The 14,683-nt window shown below is 35.3% G+C and overlaps 1 protein-coding gene across 3 annotated transcripts in view; it reads right to left on the bottom strand.

Annotated features, from left to right (window-relative positions):
- SLC9A7 (solute carrier family 9 member A7) overlaps positions 1–14,683 on the bottom strand; it is a 195,090-nt gene that overhangs the window by 82,342 nt on the left and 98,065 nt on the right. For all 3 annotated transcript variants that reach the window (XM_031959079.1, XM_031959080.1, XM_031959081.1), the window contains exons 4-5: positions 13,816–13,892; positions 11,815–11,927 (exon numbers count right to left, since the gene is read on the bottom strand). In XM_031959079.1, coding sequence (XP_031814939.1) covers positions 11,815–11,927; positions 13,816–13,892 — 190 coding nt within the window. The remainder of the gene's footprint in view (positions 1–11,814; positions 11,928–13,815; positions 13,893–14,683) is intronic.

Genomic DNA, 14,683 nt, shown 5'->3' with positions numbered 1-14,683 from the left:
CTCTCTTCCTTGGTAGTTTTCAAGTGAGGGCAGACAACAATTGCTATGGAATTCTGAGTGGATCTCTCTTGGTGGAAAAAGGATCTTTCTCTCTCTCTTCCCCATTTGCTATGTGACAATGCTATTTCCCCTTGCCCCCATTGTACTTATTCTTCCTTGATTTGAGGTCAATAAGAATCAAAAACAGGTCCTCCAGACTCCAGGGCTCTATTCACTGTGCTACCTAGCTTAACAAGATAAAGTTAGACTTGATGTAAAAAAGAACTTCATAAAAATTAGGACTGTTCAAAAGTGGGAAGAGCTGCCAAGAGTGGCATTAGATTCCCCCTCTTTGGAGGCCAGATGAGCCCCTGTTGGAAATATTATAAGGGAGATTTCTTTTGTGTATGGAGTGAAGTAGTTGGCTACTGAAGTTCCTTGCAATTTTCAAATTCTGTGACTCCAGCAAGTTTCTTACATTGATCATAGCTTAGCTTAGTGGCCAAGAATCACCTAAGAGCTCTCTTGGCTTCACAATGTTTTTCATTTGCTGTACTTGTTCAACTATTGTATTTCTACAAAGATAAGGTAGTGTAAGGTAGTGTCAAGAAGCACTAATAATAGATCAAGCCCCTTATTTCTCAGACATATAGAGAATTGAGTCAAATTTATTAAAAAAAATAATAATAATAAGTGCCATGCTGTAATTGATGAATGATCAAAAGATATGATCAATTCCCAAAGGGCTATAAATTCCTGCATATCCTTTGATCGAACAGCACCACCATTAGGCATGAATACAAAAAAAAAAAGGGGGGGGGGGAAGAACCTATATATACAAAAATATGTAGAGCAGCTCTCTTCTCAGGGCAAAGAATTGAAAATCAAGGAAATGCCCACCAATGGGGGAAATGGCTAAATAAATCACGGTATATGATTGAAATGGAATATTGTTCTATGGGAAGTGATGAGCAGAATGCTCTTAGAAAAAAGAACCTGGAAAGTCCTCCATGAATTCAAGCAAAGTAAAATGTACTGTATACAAAGTAATGACCAGCTGTACTTTTTGCTATTCTCAGCATTACAACGATCCACAATTTCTCTGAAAGACTTATGATGAAAAATTCTATCCATACTCTGAGAAGGAACTGTTAGTATCTAAACATAGATTGAAGCTTGCTTGTGCTCACTCGCTTGCTTTCTCTCTGTCTTTCACTCTTCTCACTCTCTTTTATTTTAACTAGTTTTCTTGAGGATTTTTTTTTTTTTTTAAATTAGGGTGGGGAGATCTGTTTTCTTTCATAACATGAGTTTTATGGAAATGTTTTGCATAACTTCACATGTAATTTCTTTCTTTTTTTTTTTTTTTTTGCTGAGGCAATTGGGGTCAAGTGACTTGACCAGGGTCACACAGCTTAGGAAGTATACATATTTCTTAATGGAGGTTATAGTAGGGATAAGGGAGAGAATCTGGAACTCAAAAGTTTTAAAATAAAAAACAAATGTAAAAAAATTGTTTTAAGTGTAACTGGGGAAAATAGTAAATAATGTGCCAGGTCTTCACAAGACAAAAACTTCAGAATGAAACAGATAAAACCCATTTTCATCTTGAAAGTGCTGTCTGATTGACTTAAAGGCTCAAATATGGACAGTGGAATAAGAAATTCAGAGGAAATAAAATCTGTGAACACCAAGAAAGAGGAGTGAAGTTTAATGAGTATACAGGACTATAAGGGAAGTATCAGCACACTTTGACATCAGGAATATAATGAACTGACTCCTCATAGGTACCTATCAGAGTTATGAAAATCCAATAAAGTCCTCAGATAATTGTGAGTATTTAAATCCTGGTGAATAAATTTAAAAGACAGGGTAAGGGGGAGGAATCTAGGGACCAAGACTTTGGAGAGTAGTGAGCAATTATGCTATGCTCAATCAAGGGCTTGTATCAGCTTGAGGTCAAATGCCCAGGGCTTGGCACAAGCTCAGCACTGAAAGCTTGTTGACTGAATGATTAATATGAGGTGCGGTAGGGAATGTTGAGGTATACTAATGGACTACAAGAAGGATGGAGTGAAACAATATTTGACAAAGAATGGGCATTTAAAGTGATAAACTGCTCCGCAAAGCTTTGCACATATTGCCAGCAAATAAAGTAGCAAAGATATTGGGAACAAACAAGCTACTCTCCTGATCCTTTGCTGCTGGAAAGCCAAGAAGGTCAGAACAACATCTGCAGGCTGATTATGACTTGGACAAAGAGAATTCGATGTTCTACTTAAGAACAGGGAAAAACTACAGAGCAACTAGAAAAGGAGAGATGGGATAAAAATAAAGGACCCAGATGATCTTCCAACTGGATTAATTTAGTAAATCCTAATGATTAAGGGCAGGTTTAGTTAAGCTAATCAGCTTTACAAAGCACCATAAACCGGCATATAACTAATTTCCCTCCAACTGTGGCCTAATTCCTAGGAATTAATTTTGGGAAGGAAACTGCCCCCAGCATTCTCTGAAACGAAGAAAAATATTTGGTTTTCTACTTCTACAGTCAATGTGGCAAAAAGGCAGAAAAGGAAAACCTTTTTAGACAATCTATAAATATTAGCTGTTGATACTCCCAAAGATGAGAAAGATCCTTATTCAATGTCCAAGAAGTTGATATATTCCCATAACATATAGCACAGAATGGTGGAAAGAACATTCAATTGGGAATGAGTAGACCTGAATTCAAATCCCACACTTCCTAGCTGGTGGCTGCAAGAAAGTCACAGAAATGATCTTGACTTAAATTACTTCATCTGTTAAATGGTATAGAATAACAATGTAGTAGCTACTCTACAGGTTTATGGTGAAATTCAAAAGAAACAATGTAGATCAAGTACTTTACAAATGTTAAAGAACTAATATCCCTAGCAGAGCTGAATCATTCCAATATCCAAGTTTTGTTGTAAGGGATAATAGGCCAACAGCATGCATGCTGAACAGAGACAGAAAGATATGAGTTCAATTCTTTCCTCTGAAACTGTGTTATCTTGGACAAATTAACTTAATCTTTCTTTAGTGCTTTAGTGTCCTTATCTGTAAAGTGGGGATAATAAGAGCACCTACTTGACAGAGTTGTTGGGAAGAACAAAAAGAATGTATATAAAACCCTTTGCAAACTTTCTATCATTATATGATAGCTATTATTATCAATATCATCATCATTATTATTATATAAATGAAATGGGGGGAGAGGGGAAAGAATCTGAAGGATCCTTAATTGGTGGACAAGAGAAACTTGGAAAACTGCCATTTCCTGTACTGTACTTTTCCCTGACATAAAAACAAATTTAACATTAATTAATTAAAAAATTAATTAATTAAATTTCACTGACTCTCTATGACCCCATTTGGGGTATTTGAATGCAGGCCTTCCTCCCCCCCATCCCCCCGCCCAATTTGGGATATTCTTAGCAAAGATACTAGAGTGGTTTGCTATTTTCTTCTCCAGCTCATTTTACAGATAAGGAAACTGAGGCAAACAGGGTGACACATAGTAATGTCTGAGGTCATATTTGAACTCAGGAAGAAGTCTTCCTCATTCCAAAGCCAGTGCTCTACTCTGACATCCAGCTATCCCTCATTTTCCTTGAATGATCCTTAATGGCTTCAAATAAAAGAATATCCCAGTTTTTCTGGCTCACCAAAAAGATGATGGAGAGAAACACTGGGTTTGGATATTACCCACAACAACAAATGTACCAGAAACAATGAAATTTTATTATGGGAAAGGAGTATGACTAGATGAACAGAGACATATACTAATTTCCAAGTAAACCTAATGCAGAGAAGTCAAACATCCAAACCACAACACTGCCAAGTAAGACCCAAATCAAATTAAAATATAATTGGGAAATATTTTTTAAAATAAATAAAATTTAAAAAAAAACATAATATTAATATGAGATTTTCCAAGTCAACAGATAGACCCCTGGAATCAATGTGTATGGTTTAGTGGTCCTCTTTTCTATATGAAATTATACCACTTGTCTAAAAGAAGTCCCCAGCATGTCAGGTGAGTCCCTTAGAGAATCACTTAATGCAAGCTCCATGAGGGCAGGGACTTTTTTTTTTGCTTTTCTTTGAATCCAGGGTATGTCACATAACATGTATGTAATGAATGTTTAGAGACCTGCTGACAGAATATATGGGACAATATGACAATGCAGATGGGTAGTAGTAAGGGCTTCACCTCCTGAAGGAAACATCTATATTAGTGAGATCACAAATCTGTTAACATGAAAGAAGCCAAAAGAAAGGAATATTGGCTTACTTTGTACTCCACGCAAGTCCATTAAATCTTGTGTTCAGTTTTGACAGCCACATTTTAAAGGGACAATGACCAAAAGGCATACATATAAGTGAATGACCCAGGAGATGAGGGGTCTCAAACTGTCATAAAATGGCTGAATTGGCAGGCCAATTACAATAGATTTGCAAGGAAGAGAGCCACCTGCATTCAGTTCTAAATGTGGATCACAACATAGATGTGTTTTCACCTTTTTGTTGTTACTGCTTACTTGTTTCTCTTTACATTTTTTCCCTTTTGATCTGATTTTTATGTAGCATGATAAATATGGTTTAATTTTTTTTTTTAAATAAGAATTTTTAAAGAAGAATTGACAAGTTTAATCTACATTGGATTACATGTTGTCTAGGGGAGAGGAGAGGGAGAAAAATTTGGAACACAAGGTTTTGCATTTTTGCATTTTGGAAATTATCTTTGCATGTGTTTTGAAAAATAAAAAGCTATTATTATTTTTAAAAAATAAAATAAAATGGCTGAATCAGGACTAAGGTTGTTTAGCCTGTAGACAAAATGGAGATGGGGAAGAAATGACATGCTTTGAACAAATTTTACCTAGAAGAAAGATTAGTCACATTGCTCAGGAAAGCAGAATTAAGGTCCAAATGACTGGAAAATAAACTGAGTTTAAAAACTATCTCACTTTAAAAAAAAAAACTTGTTGAATTTTATGGACCAAGTCATGAGTTGCTCGTCACCTTAAGTATTCATACATAAGTAGATTTATGATCTTGGACAATGGGTGGAAGGTTAGACTGAGATGATCTCTAGGGTCCATTAAACAAAAGATTCCATTTCTACACTGGAAAAGAGGAAAAAGAAAACTAAGAAGAGAATAATAATCAACAGAAGCACTGGTGATTAGAAGAGGACAAGGATAGCCATAGGAGAGAGGATTAAAAAGAAATTCAAACTAGAATAAAAAGGTTTCTAGGAATCAGCTGCCAAGGTGATGTCAGATGTCATGGGATTCTGGAAGGACAGGTGAACTCTTCATTTCAATTTTGAGTACATGACTGTACTACATCTCGCTGGAGGGGCTTTAATTGATATAGAATAACAATGGTTCATTGTAGTCATTCATTATAGTGAGAAATTAAACAAGGACATGGGACAGTGGAAAGCCTGGGGGAAAAAAGTTGTACTATACATAAGTAGAATATAACTGTATTATATAGAAGCTTTACCACAATATGGATTCTAAACTTTTTCCACTGATATAACAGATAAAGAAGGAGTTAAACTTATGAGTGAAACAGTTTGGGCAAAAATTGGGCCCAACACTAATAGTAATATCAATAATAGTGATAATGGCATTCTTGCTTCACCCCAGATCTTACTGGAAAAGCTACTAGCTTACCTGCATTACAAATAATGCTTGCTGATGGTTACAGATAGATACTACTTATCATTTTAAAGGAAGTTCCATTTATTCCTGTGCTTTTTAATGTTTTTAATAGTGCTGTCTCTTGTCAAAAACCTGTTTTGCATCTACTGACATAATTATGTCATTTCTGTTGGCTTTGTTATTGATGGTCAATTATGCTGATAATTTCCCCAATATTGAACCAATCCTGCATTTTTGGTGTAAATCTCGCCTGGTCACAATATATGATCTTTGTGATAAACTGCTGTATTCTTTTTAGCAAGTTCATTCTCATAGTTACTTGCTATGGCTAAGTGTTTTGAGTGGGTTTATATTTCTTTGATGACTCTGGATCTCTGAAGGATGTGATTGAGAGCAAGACCACAATGATAACAATTTTAGGGCTAAAAGAGAAGTATCAAAAAGAGAGGGAAATTGAGATCTGCTGAAAACTTTTAAAGGTAAGAAAATATTGATGGATCAGTACACTGAACAACCCATATTCTATAACCTATATTCTTAAACAAATGCTTAAGAAGAGTGAACTGAGAATTCTGAATCAAAGTTGTGATACACCACAAAAAGCACATAGGGCTCAAGTATCATGAATTATTAGAGAGCATTAGTGAACAGATAAAAGAGTAAAAGGAGCCTATCAATGATAAGTATAGGTTTTGTGTGTGTATGTGTGTGTGTGTTTTTAATAAATATATAATCAACTGAGTAATGTGCATTTTCTAAGATGTGATTTTGATATTTCCCAGTGAGGTGTAGCAATAAAAGATTAATTTAATCATAAAGCAAACCTTGATTGTGTGAAATATGCTGGGTTTCTTTCCCCAGAATATTCACTTCTGAACATAGCCTTTCCCATAAGAACTTTCACAATGTTAATAAAGCTGGAAAAATTTGATAGTTTCTCAGCTCAGGTATCAGAAAATCATTAATAATAGAATGACTAACCTTGCATTTGCATTTGAACACCTTTTTCTCTTCTCCCATCCATACAAAACACTTGTAGGGACTGGAACATTTTGTATTCAACAGCTTTCAAAGGTGTAGCACATTTATCTATTGCTTATAGGTAATCCAGATCAATGAATGTATGAACTGAAACTCTCTCACACACAAATACACTTGTATCATTGTACTCTTTGGGGCAGCGATAAAGTAGCATAGAGGATAGAGTGTCAGCCATGGAGTTAGGAACTCTTATTTCTTAGTTCAAATCCTAACTCAGATACTTTCTACCTGTGTAACTCTGGGCAAGTCATTTCACTTTATGCTTTTTCTAGTAAGACAAACAAAACAAAACAACATTTTGAATGCTATTGGCACGCCAAGCACACTAGAAAAAGCCAGGTCAAAAACAATGGTAACTTCTGAAGGTCAAATCCCAAGAAAATGCTTCTGGTCTTTGATGTGATTCTTAGGAACAGCATAGTATAGAATTATGTAGAGGTGGGGGAGCAAACAGTGGATGCTTGAACTTCCTTCTCATCTATTTCTTTTTAAAGGAAAACAAACTTAGTCAAGTCTTTTGTCTATTTCACCACTGTTTCATACCTACCTTTAGAATGCAATAAGTAGGAAGAGAAACTTCTGTTTCTCTTTTTAAATTTAATTTAATTTATTTATTTTGATGAGGCACTTGGAGTTAAGAGATTTGCTTAGTCACGGATAGTAAGTGTTAAGTGACTGAGGTCTGAGGCCAGATTTTGAACTCAGGTCTTCTGGTCCTCCACACTTCAGACATAGTGCTCTAACCACTGTGCTATCTAACTGCCCTTAGAAGCTCATACTCTTTTAAAAACATCCATTACTTGCAAGAGAACCATATGGTGCTAACAGGTGCCCACATTAGAGTCTTCCAGCCAGTCCTGTACACAAAGCCTTTGGTGTAAAGCTAGGGTTTTTAGCCTAAGATCCATTTAAAAAAATAGATAGACCAACCAATTAACCAATAAATATAATCATTGGATATCTCCTTTGTAATCTCATGCATTTTGTTTATGATTTAAATACATTGGTCTAAGAGTCCATCTATGGCAAAAAAAAAAAGAAGGAAGGAAGGAGGGAGGGAGGAAGGGAAGGAAGGAAGAAGGGAAGAAAGGAGAGAGGAAGGGAGGGAGGAAGGGATAGAAGGAGCAAGGGAGGAAGGGAAGGAGGAATAAGTTCCCTCAATTGTGCACAGAGAGACAAATCTATACAAACAAGGAGAAAAAGAAGAGATGGGGGAGCAAAGAATTGAACCTAATTCTCATCTAAACTAGTCAAAAGAAGGAAGAATACATACAAAATCTGATATAGAAATAAAGGGAAATAGAAAAACAAGGAAATAGGAGAAAAGAAAAAAAGGGAAGAGGGGAAATAAGACAGAAGGTAAAGAGAGGGAACAGTGCTAAGCAAAACAAATTCTAAGGATGTATAAATGTATATATTTATCTTGCTGTAAAAAAACTTTCCCCCTTTTCCCGTTTTCCTTCCACTCTTGGTAATACAAAAATATTATAGTTTTTTTGAGGGGGCAAACAATGGGAATCTGTTATTATATATAAATGTGATATAATACTGTTGTGCTAAACTCTTATCAGTGTAATGACCAATCAGGATACAAGAAGACTAAAGATGAAACATCCTCTCCTCTCCTGTTAGAAAGGTAAAGAAATTCAGAATGCAAAATGAGAAATATTTTTTTAGGGCATGGACAATGTGGAATTTTGTTTTGATTGACTATATGTGTTTAAAATGGGCTTTTTTTTTCTTATGTTCACTATAAGAGGGAGGAAAGTGGGAAGGGTGTTATTAAGCCAGATCTTGTCTGATTAAAATTTTTTAAAAAATCTTTTTCAAGAAAATCTGATCAGCCAAACAATGACCAGTCACAATTCTTGAGGACTCAAAATGAAATATTCTGCCCAACTTCTAAAAATTAAAAACTGAGGTAAAACCTCAGCGTAAATAGAGACATAATGTTTTATATGTGGCCAATGCAAAAACTGATTTCGTTTGCCTATCCATGCTTTAACAGGGGTTTTATTCTTCTTGCTTTCTCATTCTCAGAGAAAAAGCTGGTCTTTGCAAATAAAATAAAAATTTTAATTAAAGAACTAAGTATCCCTGATGTAAAGCATATTAAGCAATAGCTCCTCCCACCTCTCCTCCTACAAAACTATTTCTTCAGCAAAATCTATTATTGATCATTACAAAGGAACTGTTCATTTTAAACATTTCCTACAAATGGATTTAATCAAAGGTTTAAATGCTAAAGTGTGTGCATATATGAGTTTAAATTTTTTCCAAATTATAAGAAATGACCAAATCGGTAATGTCTGAAAGGAGATCTATCAGATGAATCAGTAGCTAACCACTTTAGTGCCTACAGTCTACCTTCTGTACAAGCTGAAACACAACAGGTATTAATGACAAAAAAGCATTTAGGGAAGTAAAATTACATTTGCTCCAGGTAGTGATAGACATTTAATATAACACTGCCTGCAAGACTAGCATGTCAGACTTCCCTCATATTATTACAATCAAGTAACATCTGTTTCCTGGAAGGAGTAAAAGCCACAAGGCACAAATAGGGAAAACCAGAAAAGTACCAGTTATTCTCATTCTTTTGAAATGAAAGACAAATGTCTGTTTTGTTTTAACTGTACAAAGCAAATACTTTGCATAAGTACTTAAATGTACTTAACATTATTGAAAACATTATTCATAAGTTACAGTGGTATTATTTAAAAGCATCAATAAAACAAATAAAAGATGAATAAAAAACCAAAATATACCAAAAATGGTGTGGGAGGTGGGGAGACAAAGAAAGATACAGGACAGAGAAAAAGAGACATATAGAGACAGAGATAGAAAGAAAAAAATAGAGAGCCGTTGATCTAGAAATAAAAATAGAGATAGAGACAGAGCCATAGAGAAAGAGAAAGATCAAACTATGACCAAATGCTTAAAAATGTCCTTAAATTAAAATGAAAATGAAAGGATGCAATATAAATCATCCAGCATAGCTGAGAAATGTCATTTTAAGTAATGTGTCAGAACCACTGATCTGTCACTGCATTTGTCACTCCACAGGGGGAAAAAAAAAAGCATAAATCATGAATTCATGGGATCTTGTGCTGTTCTCAACTTCTGAAGGACCTTAAAAATGGTGGGACTAGAATGATTTTATGTTTATTCTTACTGTAATGCCTTACAATAATGTGAAGGTCACTTTAAGCTTTCCAAGGCTAGACCAAATGAGCACATGATCTAGCAGAGGGTACTGAGAAAAGGTTTATAATATGTGTTTGATTGTCCCAGGCCCCAGCTGAACCTTCAAAACGATGGAATGAAAGGCAGTCCAAAGATAATGGGCTTCAAGGAGAACCACAAAAGATTGAGGTCCCATACCGTGTTCCAAGGAATCTCACAAAAATTTGTCAGATCCATTTAGGAGTTATGGAGCAACTTTTATTGTAATTGTAATGCTAATTAAAGCAGGCTAAATTCCCAAAGAGGAAGATAGGGAATAAGGACAGGGCAAACAAGTACTTTTATAGTAAAAAAATGAAACCAGGTATTTCATATCAGTGATATGCTAATTTTATGGCTTGGAGGTAGAGTTGAGAAATGCTCAGGTTCTTTCTTTGTGCGCAGATGCCCTACCCATAGTTGCCCGAGGAGAGTTCACAACTTTCTGGAGGTTTTTAGTGCTGAAATGTCACTAGGCCATGTGGCAGGCACCCAATTTTTTACTATACCTGTGTTAAATCTAGGCACTTTATTATGATACTCATTAGCTCCAAGCATCCTGTTATCGATGATCAGCAGGCTGTTATCTAACAGCCAGCAATCTTTGGGACAGCCTCCTGGCTGTACAAGGTAAACTAAGGCAATACAGCTTAAGGGAAGAAGTATATCATTCCTAAGTTAAGACAGCTCACATTTGCACTATATCATTCTCAAAGTCAGGTAGCTTAGGGGTTATTACATCATCCTAAGGATTGCACCACATCAATAACATACAAGTCATTCTGTTTTCTACTCACAATGCTGCCATGTAGCCACAGGCTCTTTATCACCTACTGCAATACTTTTCAGACTGGCCTCTCTGCTTCAAATTTCTTCCCACTTTGGTCCATCTTCTACTCTGTCAAACTGATTGATCTTCCTGAAAGAGTTAAGTGTGACCCCACCTTACTCAATAAACCAGAGTAGCTCCCTATTGCCTCCAGGACCAAATGTAAAATCTTCTGGCTTTTAAAACCTACTTCTCTTGGACTGTGGAAACTGAATGTGGATCACAACATAGTATTTTCACTCTTTTTGCTGTTTACTTGCATTTTGTTTTCTTTCTCATTTTTTTTTTGGATCTGATTTTTCTTGTTCAGCATAATTGTATAAATATGTATACATATATTGGATTACTTGCCATCTAGGGGAGGGGATGCAGGGAAGGGAGGGAAAAAATTGGAACACAATGTTTTGCAAGGATCAATGTTGAAAAATTATCCATGTTTATGTTCTGAAAATAAAAAGCTGTAGTTAAAAAAAAAATGATAAATAAAAATTAAGACCGAAAAAAAACTACCTCTCTCTTTCTAAACTTTTTATACTCTACTTCCTTGGATGTAGATTACAATCCAATAACACTGGCCTTCTTACTGCTGCTTTCCAACAGCACCTCATCTTCTGGGTCTGCCTTTTCAATAGCTGTCCTCCAAACCCGGAAAACTATCTAACTTCACCCCTGCCTTCTGGTTATTCTCAAATCTCAACTAAAATAACTTCTACAGGATATCTTTCCCCATCAGTGTCTTCCTTCTAAGACTGCCACAAATTTAAATTGTTTTAATTGCAGTTGTATTTACAACAGCTATTTAGCTGTTTGCATGTTTTCTCCCCTGTAAGACTGTAACTTCCTTGAGTGATGGGAGCATGTTTTTGTCCCTTTTTTGGTATCCCAATGCTCAGCCCTTGGGCTGACTAAAAGAGAGGCTCACTATCAAAAGACCAGGGATGTGAGAATGATTTTTTTTTCCTATAGTCATTCAGAAAGACCATCTGAGTAGACACAGAGGTGACTGCAAATAGTGGCAAAGAGCACCAACTGGTTAAATACCTGGATCAGTGGCAGAGATAATTGCTCCAAACAAGAGACAATCAGTGTAGTAAAATTTATCAGAGAGCTGTCCTACTAGCTTCATGAGCTTCACAACACCATACATGAGATTTCTGTAAGAGAAAAATGATCATATTAGCAGGGTAGTTTACCAGGGAGCTCAGAAAAAAAATGAAAGCAGAATCATTTATGTCATTATTAAAAAAAATGTAATTGATACCGGATGTCATTTACTCCAAAACTCTGAAAAAACCTATAAACAATAAAAGGACATTAGCAGCAGATAACTTTGTAGTCAATGCCATTTTGCTGAGTCATTTGATCATTGCATTTTTAAAGAGGCAATGAAAAAACAATTGGAGCAGCTGCTCAACAAGGTTTTCAATTAGCACTGGAGTCTATTATCTAAGTTAGAATTTCAGTTTCTAAAGAAGATGCTGAGGAACTGAATAACTAAGAAATAAAGAGGGTAAAAGCACCCACAACATACCATGACACAATGGGAAATTCACAGGATTCTAAGAAAACCTTCCAGAGATTCACCATCAATAAAATGGAAAGATAGAGCCAGAAAACTGAGAAGTGTTATTTGCCTCCTGCCTAGACCTAACCTTTGCAAAGGGTTATTCAAAAGCCAAAAGCAGAGTTCAATTTCAGTAATTTCTCCTACTGAATATCAGTATAGAAATGACTATTAAAGGGTTCACACAAGCTAATTGGTTTTATGAGTCTGTTGCTTATAACAGCAACAATCAGAAAGAAGCACAGTATACAGACATAGGCAATATTACAATGCTTCCTCATTCCACTATGGAAAAGAGTCTCTTTTAAGACTTTTGTTCAGTATTTTCTGAGTTTTCAATTCATCTTGGATAGAAATTTGCTCTAAAATATCTTATATTTTGGAATAGAGAAGTTCCAAAACCCAGATATGTATGAGTCAAGATTGGGGGGGGGGGAACCAAACCTCTCAGACTCAGTACTTCTTCCTGATAGCCTATCTTGATATGTCTTTATCACCTGTAGCTTTAGTCTATATCCCTCCAAAAATACATATAAAATAAGATCCCCTACACCTTAATAGTGAAGTAGTTAATTCAACTTCCCTTTTCAAGGCTTTCCCTCGCCCACTCACCAATTTAGAAAATTTTCCTCTATCTTGAAACTTTAGAGATCTCTCAAAGGATCTGGAAAACTCATTCATACTAAGGTGTCAAGAATTTTATATTTCCCTCAATAGTTTTTACATTTTAAAAGATATAGCAAGGGACTTTTAAAGTTAAATTAGTAGGCCCTCCTTTAGAATTATAAGAATGGCAATTCTCAAATTAAATCATAAGGAACTAGATTTATGTCTAATAGTTAAACCAATCCTAATTCAAATTAAATAGCTGGATTACCCCAGGGAAAAGTCAATGCAAAAGAAAAGGTGTATACAGACAATTTCTGGGTGGCTTAGGGATTTGTATAAAAACTAAATAAAGATCTTAGTAAAATCATTCTATGATCTCAAAACTAATTTTTAGAAAAACTAAATTAATTTTAATTTTCAAAATGTTGGACACTTTTATCACTGCTTACTGAGGCACACTTGGTTCCATTTATTTAATAATGGGGGCCTCATGCCACAAAACTGGGCTGACATGACAAGCTCTGAACTACAAGAGGCCAGAAATGAATTCTCTAACATCTCTGTCAAAGTATCTTTGTTTCCATTATGTCAACAGCATGCTTAATCCAAAAATTGTCATGTAAAAATTTCACAAAAATATAACAACATATATATGACAACAAATTTATGACAAAACTTCTGGAGTGTTTAATTAAAATAATTCTGAATTTACCAGTATCTCTAATAAATAATGACAAATTTTACAGTTTAGATCATTGTAACTATAGTTATCACTAAAATCACAAATATTGGGTTCTTTGAACTCACATGTATTATAGCATTTCTAAAAAAAACACATTCACTCAAATCTATAAGAAAGTCTCACTTACCCAATAATGAAACAGGAGACAGCAGTCCCTAAGAAAGCATAAGCCAGAATAGACCCAAGATTCCTGAAAAAGTGTCTCTAAATAAGAAAAATATAAATCACTTTGAGACTTTTGACAATATAGACAAGACCACATCTCTCCAAAAAAAAAAGAAAGCTTACCTACAAGGTCAGTTTTAGTTACATTAAAAGGTAAAAAGTAAAGTAACATCAAAATATCAGCTTGGGAAACTAACTCCTTGGCTTTACCAGCTAAAGCATAAATCAGGAAAAGCTAAGTAAAGCTAATGGGGATGCTCTATTTAATCATATATAAGAGAGATATTACTTAAGCTTTATGGATAACCAATTGCCAAGAATTACAATACAGCTAACACTCAAATTACACTGGCAAGACAAATGCCCCTTACTCCAGGAAGATTTTCTGACCTTCCTTTTTGTATTGACCTCTTTCCCATGAGACTTCACAGAGCTTTTTTTTTGCTCTACACCTCTAATTAATTTAAAAACAAACAAATAAACAAAAAAAGCTGTGACTCAAGCATGTGCTCTGTCTCTTCTCTTTCTCTGTGGGTTTCTGTCTCTCTCATACTCTTCTCCATTCCCCTCCCTCTCTGTATTTGTTTCTCTCTTTTCTCCTACCAGATGAAGGCAGAAGGTAGATCATGTCTCCTCTAACTTGGTTCCTCTCCCAATGCCTATTAGTCCAATGTTCTGCACCCAGCAAGTTCTTAATAAACATTTGTCGAATGAAACAATCAAATCTGTCTTTGGTGATACAGGAATCACTTTGGCATCTTGTAGTACCATCAAGGTCAATATCATGGATATTAATTAGTTCAGGTGTTGACACTTATTTGAAATGAATT

This window comes from Sarcophilus harrisii, chromosome 3 (genome assembly GCF_902635505.1).
Source record: "Sarcophilus harrisii chromosome 3, mSarHar1.11, whole genome shotgun sequence".
In the NCBI taxonomy this organism is placed as follows: Eukaryota; Metazoa; Chordata; class Mammalia; order Dasyuromorphia; family Dasyuridae; genus Sarcophilus; species Sarcophilus harrisii.
Note: the sequence above shows the minus strand (reverse complement) of the source record. Positions and strands in the feature narration are given on the sequence as shown.